Raw genomic sequence first — 13,411 nt, 5'->3', positions numbered from 1 at the left:
TCTGGAAGAAAGTGGGGTGCAGCTCTTCTGAAGGCTCTCAGTTGCTGGGGCTTGCAGCTGCTGACTGATGGGGCCAGTTCGCTATTTTAGCAGCTGCTTTTGCCGGCTCTGCCCATGACCAGAGCTGCTTCTGGCTTGGAGTTGTGCTGTAAGCCACAGGGCAGACTTCTCCCAGGGGGTGCTGATATATGAGCTTTGCTTATTTCACACACATTGCCAGGGGCTTAGATCTGTGAACTAGCCCCTGAAATCTGAGCTTAGATGAGGCTAAGCAGTATTTGGCTACATACATTCTGCTGACACAGTCAGGACTTTGAGTTTAGGTATCACATAGACAACAGGCCCTTTTTGGCCTTTGCTTGACCTTGAGAGTTGAAGGCAACAAGCTACCTCCATGTTCTGTCAGGAAAAAAACCCCAAAACATAGTTAATTTGGCTCAAGACTTGCTTTTGACCCAGTCTCACTCTCAGAAATTGGACTCTGCCGCCGCCAAACTTACTGCTTTATATCTGCATTCTGATATTCTGAAATCCTCTCAGGCAAATTAGGCCTCTTGAGCTCGATTCAGAAGTCCCAGCAGGAGATGGGGTCAGTGGAGGCATCGTCTTCAGGAATCAGTTCTCTGTGTGTGCACATCATTTATTTATTTATTTATTTATTTATTTTTAGTTTGTAAGCACAACAGTGTCCTTTGTGTCAGTTCATTGTCGTCGTTCCAGTCGTGTCCTTCTGAGGCACATAACTTACCTGCTCTTTTGTAAGGCTTCTGTCCGTGTAAGCGAAGTGTTGCTTGCTGTGCGTGTCTCTGTGTCCTCCTGGCGCTTTGTTTGCCTGTGGGATTACATATGGTTGCTTATCTGAGACCTCTTTTGCAGCTGTTTCAGAGACATGCAGAAAGCCAAGACAGCAGTAGTGGCGTGGACTTCTCCTCTGCTTCCTTCACAAATATGAAAGAACTTGCCCGTCGCTTTTCACTAACATTTGGCTGGGACCAGGTGAAATCTAGAGAATCTGTAGCTATGATACACAAGTATGTGCCACGTAACATCACTTAGTCCATGGTCATTGTTTTTGTTAGTTGTCTGTTTTATTGCTCTGTTCTCTCTCTATTTTTTTCTTCCAACAGGGAAGGGATTGAATTTGCTTTTCAAGGGGCTACTGGAGTAGACGGAAAATGCTTGCCTCCTAACTTGAGCTTTCTGTTAATCATCAGTGAATTTTCCAACAAGCTGCTAAAGCCTGACAAAAGACTAGTGTAAGTTAAGTTCTTGTACAGTCATACACAAAACACAAACTGTGTATCTCTGTGGGATACACGGGACACTTGACCTTCGCTGTTGCAGAAGTTGCTCAAGGGCTTTTCAGAGAACTTTTGAAATCAATCTGCCCCTGAGGCTGTTAGTTTGAGAAACACTCGCTGAATTTTGTAGTAGTCGTTATTTCAGATTGTATGTGCATTCTAGATCTTTTTCAGATACAGTTGTGGCCACATGTGGCAATTCTTCTAAGGGAAAGACAATGTTAACTAGGTGGAAGAGGTTTGCAACTTGACTGGCTAGCGGAGTGCCAGGAATGCCTTTCTGAACAGAAAAGTAAAGCAGAAAAGATTGAGGAAGAGGTAATGCCCAGATCATTTTGTAAGCTAATTCCATAGCTTCAGGACAGAATTACATGAGTTCGTGGAATATATTTGGAATAGAAACACACGTGACACTGTTCATAATGGAGATTTTAAATTCAAGAATTTGCTATTTACAGGGAAATATGCCCTGATCCAGTTGGGCCCCTGTGTTTTGCAGTGGTTTAAATATTTACATTTAATAATGTAAGAGTAATAGCCTTGTTTTGGCATCATGGGACATTATGCATCTGAACAGAGAGATGTATGATTATGTCTCTTACTGCCACCTTCACCTGCTTCGACTCCAGTCATTTTTGGGAAGGAGGTAACGCTCTTCCTTCTATTTGACCTTCCTTTTATTTGCTGCTTATTTGGGATCTGGATCTCTGCATTTCAGTCTTCTATTTACAGATATGGTAAAAACTATTGCAAAATACATAACAGCTATTTTAATTTTCCTGGGAGCATATATGGAGACATAGGAACGTAAGACATCAAGACACATCTGTCTTTTTGAATTTCTGAGAAAATCACTCCAGTACCTGACAGGAAAAGTTACGCTTTGGAGAAGTCGTCAGCAGAAACGGAAACACACCCCAACAGCTACATCTTGCTGAGCTCTGTGTAACTGGTTTGCTCCTGTGTCACTTTGTCTTAAATTGGAGGTTAACTTCCACGGGGAACATCAACCAGTTTTTATATAATAAGGGTCAAGAGTGGTAAAATGTCTACTTTCCTATTGCTTTACATGACAAATATAATTTATTAATAATTGCCAGCTGCCCAGACACTATGTTTAAAGGAATGGATTCAAACCCAAAATGCAAAATACAGGAAAAAAAAATATTTGACATATACTGATTGCAACCCCTGGTAAATCTAAAATGGATGATCTATGGGTAGTGATAACTTCCCTTTCTGTTCTTGCATTTTTCTCGGAGACCATATTTGAGATCTGTGACTTGAGTGGGATTTGTACAGTTTCTGTACAACTCTGTCCATGTTGTCTGGTTTTTAAAGAGCTGTTATCATCTGCGTGGTGACACTTGTGCAATAAGTAGATTTCTGTTAATCCATCCTTGAAAAACTTTGTCATTTCATTTACCTCCGAGGAGTATTTTTTAATTAAACAGGAGGAAAATATTTCATCATTAATGTGGGGAGATTTAAAGCTAAATCCTGGTGATTTTTTTCCCAGGGCTATATTTAACTTCTTGACCAGTGGATATATTCCAGAATTATATTCCTGAATGTTTTAGATACATTCAGGTGGGTTTATTCATTGAAAACTTTTGTGGGAAATAGAGAACCTGGCAGGGAATGCTCTTTGACTTCAGTTCTTACTGCTTTGGACCCTCCCACTGCTGCTGGGAACAAATGGGAAACAATAAAATTCACAAGGGGGGAAATTGCAATATTATCCACAACTACATTCAGACTATGTTTCTAGAGTAACAGTTTCTATTCTGGGAGGCCTAAAATGCCTTGCAGGGGCTGGAGATTATATTTCCTCTTAGAAATATTTAGGTTTAGCTCCATCATAAATTACTGGGTGGAATGTTTTAGGTCAACATGAACTTTTAGAAATAAACATCTGGTTATTTTCATTTTTATTATTAATCATAGGATTGATGTCCAGGTCCGTATGCTAACATATGTGAATGTACCTGTAACGGATGAGATACAGAATATGGGCATTTGTTAGAAAGGAGTATATTTCAACACCATCAAAGTATATGGATTTTAACCTCCTCCCCTGTAATTGCCCAGGTCGTAGCAGTAAAATATCTGACTTGTCAATTGCTCTGCGCCACAAAATGCACACAAGAAATGAATTATTGAATAACAGGCAGCATGAAGGGCCTGATTCCTGAGTCAGTGGGAGTCTTTCCATTGACATTGATAGCAGTTGGATTAGACCCTAAAACAGTAGTTACAATACATGCTTGTTCGAAACCAACAAATTTCATTACCAGGTTTTCTTGATCCCTGGGGCCCACAGGGTCCATGACTCTAATTGTTTCAGAGTCGGTGCTTACCCTAGCCTCCTCCCAGCACCGGGTTTCTTGTTTTGCAAAGTGAATGAAATGTCTGATATTTTCCAGGCCACACTCCTAATCAAAGAAAGAATAATACACTGTACAGGCTGGCGTTAAAGCTGTCACTTCTGGTATTTGCTAAGTTGGGGTCTGTTTTAACAACACTGGGCTTGATTTTAAACTGATGAGCTGTAGCTGAAATGTAGTGAATATCCAGTTTCTAATCCCGAGTCGGACTTTGGTTTTCTTTTCTTATTGTTACAAGTAGCAATGGGTCAGAAAGACCTTGTCAGAAATGTCCTGTTTTTCAAAAAGAATGTTTGAAGGAGACCCCTTTGCTCCAGCAAAGGTGATAGCTTCACCTGGGATTCAGGCAGGCCCTGTGTCAAGACTCTGGATTGAATCAGGCAGGACAGGGATTTGAACCAATGCTTCCCACATCCCGTGTGTTGTCGTAACTGCCGAGCTGTTAACGGCTTCTTGCAGACACTTGAAATTTTGTTGGGAACCTGAGAGAATTAGATTGGGTTTGAGATGATAGTATAGAAATGTGGTTTTATTGGTTGTTCTTTGTTTTAAATTTTGACAAAACAGGCACTCATGGCATAAATACCCCATTTTCTGACCCGCTGTACTATAGAATCACAAGGAGCATCTCTCGCCTGGAATCTCCTTTGCGCTGCAGTCCATGAGGCAGAAAAGGGCTGCCAGGAGAAGGGGTGCATCCTTGCAGAGTTACGCTCTATTCAGACTGCTCCAGGTAGCGACTTTCCCTGCACAGGAAGTTATTTCTAGAGACTGACGTAATTCTGCAATTCCTGTGGATCTAGTGTTGTTTCTAATGCTAAAATTCAAGCAGTCTTTTAGCTTCGAAGGCATTTGCATTTTAAATATTCAGGTATTTCAGAGATGTTAGATATTTCTGGGAAAAGGGATGCCCTTTCTTTTTCCAACAGTTCTGTCTGCACCTTTGGAGGCTAAAGAGAAAATGCCTTTTTAGCAATACCTTGCCTAGATATTGAGGGGAAAGATACTGAGTTTTCTTACGCTTGTTTTTGGTTTTCTCTAGGTACGCTTACTTACAGAGGTACATAGCAGAACCACTGCCTTGCAGAGGTGACGAATGGCAGCCGTTGATTTGGTACAGAAACTCTTTACTGGCAAATGAAGATGAAGAGAGCTCCGTCCTCGGTGGTTCAGGAGAGTGGTCCCCCATGGGCACACCTAAGATGTCTTCTTTTAAAAGGAAGTTGTCTAATGGTATGAAAACTTCCCCATTCTGGATCAGTGGTATTTGCTTTGTCCCAGCTGAAACGCACTTCATGCTTTGCTTTAGCACTACCACAGTGTGTTGAATGTTGTGTACTTTCCAGTTTGAACCGTGGCTTTTGCCTTCAGCTTTGTTGTTGTTAAAGGTCTCTTCATCACTCAGTAGCAGGAAGGTTGGTCTGGAGACTTTGAGTGAGCTGAATTCAGATAATCTTGAAGTCTGCTCTGTACTGATCTCTGGCATTTGTCTGTGCTGTTGAGACTTGGTTCATTGCTTTCAATTGTTAAATTAAGGGCGTTGTTGCTCCGTGTAGCTAATGGAGACAGGAGAGGTGTTTCCAGAAGTTGATTCAGATCTTCAGCCCAGATGATCTGGGCCGAATCATCTTCTGGGGTCTTTATTGCTGTTGAATTTCTAGGGAGCCTGTAGGATTATACTCCTAGCTTAATGACTTATAGTTAGGTGGGCTGGATCCAGGCTTTAGCAGCTCTCGTGGACTTCCAATCTGTAATGAGGTATTCACTGCCGTGGATATGATGAGACTTGCTTAAATGTAGTAAAGCCAATATGAAAACAATTGCCAGTAAAAGTGATAAGTGCCAAGGACATGTGCAGTTGCATGTGGAGGACAGGGAATTTTTCCAGAGCCAGAGCGTCCTTTAGTTTCTTTTTCATGCTTTCTCAGAAATTTTCTTCTCAGTGACCTGCCTTCAGAAAGCTTGTTCCTTTGTGTCCCAAAGGCCTTCCTTTCTTGAGGTTTATACAGACTCAGCAGTACTGATAGCATTTGTGGACCGGGGCCGAGATCATAGACCTAGATTGCCAAAATGACCAGCGGGCAAAGTAAATGAATTTTGTTTTATGTGGCTTTTAGCTGGTTCCTTCAATAGAAGAATGCTTTGCTCCAAATCTCCCTTTGAGCTTGGCCTCATTTCTTCACTGCTGTGGGGAACGTGTCGCAACTGTCCATCTCCAGACCCTTGAGAGCGAGGCTGGAGCATGAGTCTGTTCGCTGTCTGTTACAGGGTCTTTGCCTGACACCAGCCAGACGGAGGCAGCAAGCAAAGCTCCAGCCCTGCAGCGGGCTTCCCAGCTTGCCTCTGCTACTGGGAAAAGCAGAAAGAGGCTAAAATCTCGAGAGATGCATTTGCAGGAACACTTGCCATTCCTTTGTCCAGGAGGGCTGCGGAGAAGATACTGGTGAGAGTTTTATGTCTTACAAGCTCCTTCACTTGTCTTGGTATTGACAGTTGGGGTCTCTCGGTCCACCTTTGCTTCTGTTTTTTGTGATACTTCCATGAGCCTAAGGGCTGAGGGTGTGCGCCCTCCTGTCTGTCTGAGAGCCTGTGTCCTCTGTTTCCTCAGCCCAATATCTGCATTTGCTGCTTTAGCCTGATTGTCCCCCACTGTCACAGGCCTTCTGTGCCTTCTTGGGCTAATATCGAGTGTGCAGAGAAAAAGACAAGGAAGGAGGAGGGTTCTCTGTCCCACTTCTCTTGCCTCTGGTGCTGATTTTTTGCATAACATTCCCAGGATATGTAGGATACTACCAGTTGCTAACAGGGAATTCTTCTCATCACGGCTTAACTGTGATTTTTTGGGGGTCTTGCCTCCTAAGCCCTCATCCCCTCAAAGCACTCACTGTTATTTGGGCTGCTCCAGCTGCGAGGGGCACGAGCACAGTGCAAGTACAGCCTCTGCCCACGAGACCTTTCAATCAGATGGGGAACACGAGGACAAAACTTCACCTTGTCATTAGCAGCAGGGTTGGCTGATGTGTAGCTTGGTCACCAGCAATTGTTTTCTGCCAGGAAAAGGAGAATTTTAAAGAAGGACTTCCGCTACATCGTGGGTTTGGTATTTCTATGTTCCCGTGTCATCTGTAGAGCAGCCGTATCCTGCGAATGTTATGCAAAAAGGCTGTGGTGTTGGTTACTCCCTGGCTGTTTGCTGCAGCCCGACGATGAGTGTTTTCTGCATCTCTGGAAATGAAAGAGGATTCTTGTCTCTGCAGATCTGCTGTTAACTACTGTGTGACTGGTGACTTCCTTTTAGAGAGATGCACTTCTGTGTGCAGCATGCACACACGCCTGAGTGAAACCCCACACAATTTGGGTGTAAGAGAGGTATTGCAGAAATTGGGAGCCTGGAGTCTGCTTTTGAGCTCTGTAAAGCACTCAGAGTGCTCGATTGGGATATTTTTTTTTTTTAATACAGTTCATTTAGTGAGGTGTTAGGTGCCACTTCCCATATTGGTAAGTTAAAAGATGACACACAAGTCCCAGAAAGACGCATGCTTTTCCAGGCTTTGGGACGCTTGTTGAAGGGACCTGGTGAATACAAGTAAAATAGAACAAAAAATTATTAGATATGTAGTTGATTACAGATCCAGCCCCCTTTTAAATGAACTTTTCTTTATGAACTGCTTTATTGGAAATTCCTCAGAGCATAACCTCTCTCATACGTGGGAAATACTTGGATCAGAAATTTTGGGACACCTTATGTGGATATCTCAGCAGCAGATCTTAACATGCGAACTACTCTGCCGTAAGCACACTTGCGCAATGTGCAACCTGTTATAAAATTTTGCAAGACTTGGCTTTTTTTTTTTCCCAGCAAAGATGAGATTAAGACAGAAGATGTCTCAGAGGAGGGTCAAGCAGAAGATGTAATTGAAGATGTCGATGTTGATGTGGTTGGTGCAGACCAGGTAATTCCGGCTCGGGTTTTTGAGCTCTGAGGACAGCTGTTGTTGAGGTGGGTGAATGTGAGTTCAGAATCTCGTGAGTACCCATCTAGCGGCAAAGGGGTTGCTCTTTTGTGGCCCCTTTCAGGCTGAGAATAGGGGTTCTCCCCTCTTCCATTTTTAGCTGCAGCTGTAGTCTCCTCCTTCACCTTGGTTGGCATTTTTAAGGCAATTCTTATTGCAGGATCTAGACATCCTTAGGTACGTTGAACTAAAGCCAGGGCGCATTGAGAGGAGGACCCAGTTTCCTTTTTTCGCCATGCGGTGAAGCTCCTTTACTTAAGAGCCATTTGCTGCAGTTGCTTCGTGTTACTGACACATCGCAGAGATGGCGCTGGTGCACGGCCTGCGGGGAATGTCTGCTTCAGAAATGGGGTTTGCATTGTGCTCTTTAGAGCGAAAGACTCGGAATGTGTCTGATCACTGGTCAGCCCAGGGCTCTCGCTGGAGCGGTCCTTGTTTCTTGCCCTTTTCCAGTCAAGGCTGCTGGGGAGATTAAATTGTCCCCAAACCAGCTGGGGATTTGAAGGGAAGCATGTGAGCGCTGTGGGCTTGGAGCGGCAGCCAGCGTAGCCTGGGGGTTGTCTTGTGGGCACCGATCGCCTTTGGGATCAGATAATAGTTTGGCAAAACTCCAGCTGTCCCCCTGGGTCTCAGCTCAGCCCTGGAATGGATACTGGCTGCAGGGAAGAACTTTTAGCCCTTTGGGACAGCGCAGTGCAAGGACACCACGGGTCTTCCAGCAGTGACTGGACTGAAAGGGGGGGAAAAAAGAAAATAAAAATAGAGGCCATGAGGTTTCCTGTGCTGCAGCCCGTGACACCCCTCCCGTCCGTTTAAGGGTTTGCTGTGTCAGGCGTCGCAAGGGGCTGAGCGGTTTCTTCCGGTTTTTCTCCTGTATTTCCCCCTGCTCTCTGAACTCCTATTGGAATGGAAACCCGGGGTTTGGCAGACAGGTTTTTTTGCAGTGATCGAGGCAACCCCTTGATTTCCAGTGGCTCTGGTTTATCTGGGATCCAAGAGCCACATTCGAAGACCTTGTCTGATTTTTGACTTTTTAAATGAGTTTTTCCTGTAAAGTTGAACAAATGGTTCCTTTTTGTATTTGAGTGGTGGGTTTTTTAAAGAGGACTAGAAGGAAAAAGGGACTTCTACTTTTTCTTACAGATGTATGCCTTTTAAAATGTAGACTATTTGTTTGGACCATGAGCTTGGAGCAGCTTTTATTGAAGGTAGATAATAAAAGAATTTAAATCTGTGAAGCAGGATCGAAACCATACAGAAAATGCACTACTTAGTATGTGGCCTTTCCCTGTAGTGCCCTTTCTGGGCTCCTTGTGGTATAGAAATGCTTCTTTCCTTTTGTGGAAGCTAAATATAGTGCTTTCCACAAGCCAGCTCTGGCCAAGCTGCTAAATGGTTAGAAGCTACGCTTTTATTCTGATTCCTTATGTGCACTTATATGATGTTTTCTCGATAGTATGAGATCGACTTAATCTTTTTTTCCTTGCGGTATAGGACAGCTAAGAGGCTGAGAGGATAAATGGAAGTGAAGAACGTGCTGCCGTTTTTTTCTGCAAGTTGTGTAACAGAAAATGGGGTTGTGACGTCATCGAGCAAGGCAGCAGGAGATATGGATCAAGTCAGATCTCTTGCCTGTAGGCATCCACCCAGAACCAGTTAGGTCCTATAGCACTGGGGTTGATTTCTCCACGTTGCCGTTCGTGCTGTCACTGATTTGGCTGTTGCACTTCTAAGGTTGTGGGCGTTATGAACATCAACTGCATCCTCGTCCTTGATGCTGACTTGGAATAATTCCCAACCTGAGGATTGGAATCAGGGTATTGACAAATATTGAGTCAAAGACTCTGTAAACTAGATGAGACAAGCTCGCTCAAATCAGTGCGGGGGCAGCATTCTGCTGGATGTATTCCTTGAGATAACCAAGATGGATACCTACATGTTTCCTTGTACCTGGCTCCAGGGAGAAAGGAGCCTGGCCCAGCTGTGACTGCTGTGACCTGCTGGGTGTCTTGGCAGTGCCCTTTCCTGCCTGAAAACATGGATCAAATTGTCTGAAAGTATTTCTAAATTCCAGTGCTTACAGAGACGTGGTTAGTGGTCTGTGGGGATCAGGGCACGTTCCCAGGAGACTTGCATCAAGGCTTCTAAGTAAGAAAGAAACAGCGGACCAGTTGATCGAGTATTTTCCTCTGGAAGAAATCTTTCGTACATAGTGGTCATGTGGTATTTACTTGGAAAATATAAAGCTTGAAAAGGCGATGTAAATGGACTGTAAACATGGCCCTTCAAAAGTAGTTTTTCCATTAGGAATGTGCAAATGGTCTTCACCCAAGAGCGTTTCAGAGGCAGTAGGCTGGGGAGCGCTGGCTGCTTTCGCTGACCCTGGGTCACTGCTCCATGGAATTGTACACTGTATTAATCCTATCAATCAGCTTTATTTTTTATATATATATATATTTTGGATTGTAACTGTGTAAAATAAACTACATAACCATTGCTATCCATTAGTACTGAAAGTGCAAGTGACTCCACAAGAAGTCTGGAGAAAGAAGAGCCGCAGTCAGTCCTACTGCCTAGTTTGTCCTGTTATTAAATAAGTCAGAAGTGAGCTCCCACGAACGTGGAGGTGAAAGCCATGAATGTCTCCCAGGCAACAGTAAACCCATTGTGTTTCATTTTCCATAGTTAAGTATGCAGTAGGCTAATTCAAGGGAGAGGCAGCGCTCCGCAAGATAATGCTGATTCTCATCCAGGTCAACTCAGTTCCCCTGTGACTTCCCCCAACTCCAAACCTCGACTGTGGTAGTGATGTTTCCTTCATCCAGCTAGAGCTGTGGCTCTAGGCCTAAACACTTCCCAGGTAGGCAGAATACGGCTGGACTTGGACTAAGAAAACACACCTGGGACCACATCAAACATGCAGATGCTTTACTTCTTGTAGTGAAGGACTGCGGCTGGGAATTAGCCTTCTGGGGGAAGGTGCAGTAATCCTTATAGGTCATGTGTTGCAAGAAATGTCACTTCCACGATAACACCATATAATCTGCAAATCCTTTAGGAAAAAGGGACTTGGTTATCAAAATATAATAGGGAGCAGGATTTAACAGGCGCTTCATTAAACGCAAAGTGGCAACCACAGCTACAGGCTCTGCAGAAGAGTTCTACCCTGCACCAGGGGAGAAATGTCACTGTGCAACGAGAGCGTCCTTGGCTGCACGTGCCCATTTACAAACCCCCTTTTTAAGAAGGGGGGGGTTCCAGCTGAAGGGTTTCAGGTAGGCAAAAGTCACCGCCCCTTGGAACAGCAATAGAAGTTCAGGATCATCTTCTAGAAAGCCAGTTGGTCATCCTTTCCCACAGCACCTTAAGGAATGGGGCTTAGGAGGGTTATATTCAAGGATCACCTCTGCCAAGCTCAGGAGCAGTGCATTCCAAGAAAGAAGAAGTCAGGCAAAAAAGCCAGGAGGCCTGCGTGGATGAACAAGGAGCTCCTGGACAAGCTCAAAAGCAAAAAGGAGGCCTACAGAGGGTGGAAGCAAGGATGGATTGACTGGGTGGAATACAGAGAAACTGTCTGAGCGACCAGGAACCAGATTAGGCAAGCTAAAGCCCAGATAAAATTAAATCTGACCAGGGACCTCAAAGGCAACAAGAAAAACTTCTATAAGAAGTATGTCAGAGATAAAGGGAAGACTAGGGAAGACGTGGGCCCTCTCCAGAAGGAAACAGGAGACCTAGTCACCCAGGATATGGAGAAGGCTGAGGTACTCAATGACTTTTTTTTTTTTTTTTTTTGCCTTGGTCTTTACCAGCAAGGGCTGTGACCACACTGCCCAAGTCACAGAAGGCAAAACCAGGGGCTATGAGAATGAAGAACTGCCCACTGTAGGAGAAGATCAGGTTTGAGACCATCTAAGGAACCTGATGGGACCTGATGAAATCCATCCAGGGGTCCTGAGGGAGCTGGCAGATGAAGTTGCTAAGCGCCTTTCCATTATATTTGAGAAGTCATGGCAGTCTGGTGAAGTTCCCCCCGATTGGGAAAGGGGAACCATAATCCCCATTTTCAAAAAGGGAAAAAAGGAAGACCCAGGCAACTACAGACTGGCCATTTTCACCTCTGTGCCCGTCAAGATCATGGGTCCTAGAAACTCTGCTGAAGCACATGGAAAATAAAGTGGTCATTGGTGACAGCCAACATGGCTTCACCAAGGGCAAGCCATAACTGACAAATTGGGTGGCCTTCTACAATGCAACAGATGTCATCTACCTGGACGTATGCAAAGCATTTAATACTGTCCTGCATGACATCCTGGTCTCTAAATTGGAAAGACATGGATTTGATGGATGGACCACTTGGTGGATAAGGAACTGGCTGGATGGCCATGCTCAAAGTGGTGTGGTCAACAGCTCAATGTCCAACTGGAAACCAGTGACAAGTGGCGTTCCTGAGGGGTCAGTACTGGGACCAGTGCTGTTTAACATCTTTTTGTTGGCAACACGGACAGTGGGATTGAGTGCACCCTCAGCAAGTTTGCTGATGACACCAAGCTGTGTGGCACAGTCAACACGCTGGAGGGAAGGGATGCCATCTAGAGGAACCTGGACAAGCTCAAGAAGTAGGCCTGTGTGAACCTCATGAGGTTCAACAAGGCCAAGTGCAGGGTCCTGCACCTGGGTTGGGGCAACCCCCGGTATGAATACAGGCTGGGGGATGAAGGGACTGAGAGCAGCCCTGAGAAGGAGGACCCGGGGTTAGTGGTGGATGAAGAATTAGACTTGAGCTGGCAATGTGTGCTCACAGCCCAGAAAGCCAGCCCTGTCCTGGGCTGCATCAAAAGCAGTGTGGCCAGCAGGCCAAGGGAGGTGAGGAGAAATTTAACATTGATAAGTGCCTACTAAAATTGGAATAATCAACCCTGATTTTATTTTTAAAAATCCTTTGACTGGTATTAAAATGAGTTGAGTTTTCCTTGGTAAGGTTCACCAACACATTAGTGATGAGTTCCATTACTTCAGCTACACAGGTTTGTAAGTCTGTATGTGGGACGGTGGGATGAGCTGAGTAGGAAGGATTTCTCTGTGCCACTTCTGGCTGTTCAGCAACACTGTCTTGGAGGAGGAAGAACCTGCTTTCAACATGCAGCTTGGTGTCATTATCCAGCCAGACTGCACAACTGGAATACTGTGTCCCATTCTGGGCTCCCCAGTCCGAGAGAGACAGGGAACTACTGGAGAGAGTCCAGCAGAGGGCAACAAAGATGATGGAGGGATTGGAGCATCTCCCTTATGAGCTTACAAGTATCTAAAGGGTGGGTTTAAGGAGGATGGAGCCAGACCCTTTTCAGTGGTTCCCAGTAACAGGACGAGGGGTAACGGGCACAAGCTGGAACATAGGAAGTTCCAAATGAATATGAGAAAAAACTTCTTTACGGTGAGGGTGACAGAGCACTGGAACAGGCTGCCCAGGGAGGTTGTGGAGTGCCCTTCTCTGGAGACTTTCAAGACCCACCTGGATGCAGTCCTGAGTGATGTGCTCTAGGCAATCCTGCTTTAGCAGGGGAGTTGGACTAGATCATCTCTAGAGGTCCCTTCCAACTCTGAAAAGTTCTATGAAAAAATTTCGTGAAAACCCATCCTATCTTAAGTGGCTCTTTAATAGTAAGAAGTTAATTATATGCAGTACATAACATAATAACTAGAACTTCAG

At 44.7% G+C, this 13,411-nt stretch overlaps 1 protein-coding gene across 6 annotated transcripts in view; it reads left to right on the top strand.

Moving 5' to 3' along the window:
• Window positions 1–9,958, top strand: part of LOC141751271 (cohesin subunit SA-2-like) — a 64,966-nt gene extending 55,008 nt beyond the window's left edge. For 4 of the 6 annotated variants that reach the window (XM_074607759.1, XM_074607749.1, XM_074607782.1 and 1 more), the window contains 6 exons: window positions 877–1,031; window positions 1,128–1,256; window positions 4,731–4,921; window positions 5,957–6,131; window positions 7,548–7,688; window positions 9,196–9,304. In XM_074607759.1, the coding sequence (XP_074463860.1) occupies window positions 877–1,031; window positions 1,128–1,256; window positions 4,731–4,921; window positions 5,957–6,131; window positions 7,548–7,671 (774 nt within the window). In that variant the 3' untranslated portion in view covers window positions 7,672–7,688; window positions 9,196–9,304. Of the gene's footprint in view, window positions 1–876; window positions 1,032–1,127; window positions 1,257–4,730; window positions 4,922–5,956; window positions 6,132–7,547; window positions 7,689–9,195 lie in introns of all 6 variants that reach the window. The other 2 variants (XR_012589940.1, XM_074607771.1) reach the window with 2 other exon arrangements.
• Window positions 9,959–13,411: the final 3,453 nt, after the last annotated feature.

The sequence above is a fragment of the Larus michahellis genome, chromosome 1 (assembly GCF_964199755.1).
Source record: "Larus michahellis chromosome 1, bLarMic1.1, whole genome shotgun sequence".
NCBI lineage: Eukaryota > Metazoa > Chordata > Aves > Charadriiformes > Laridae > Larus > Larus michahellis.
This window is presented reverse-complemented; position numbering and strand designations above follow the sequence as displayed.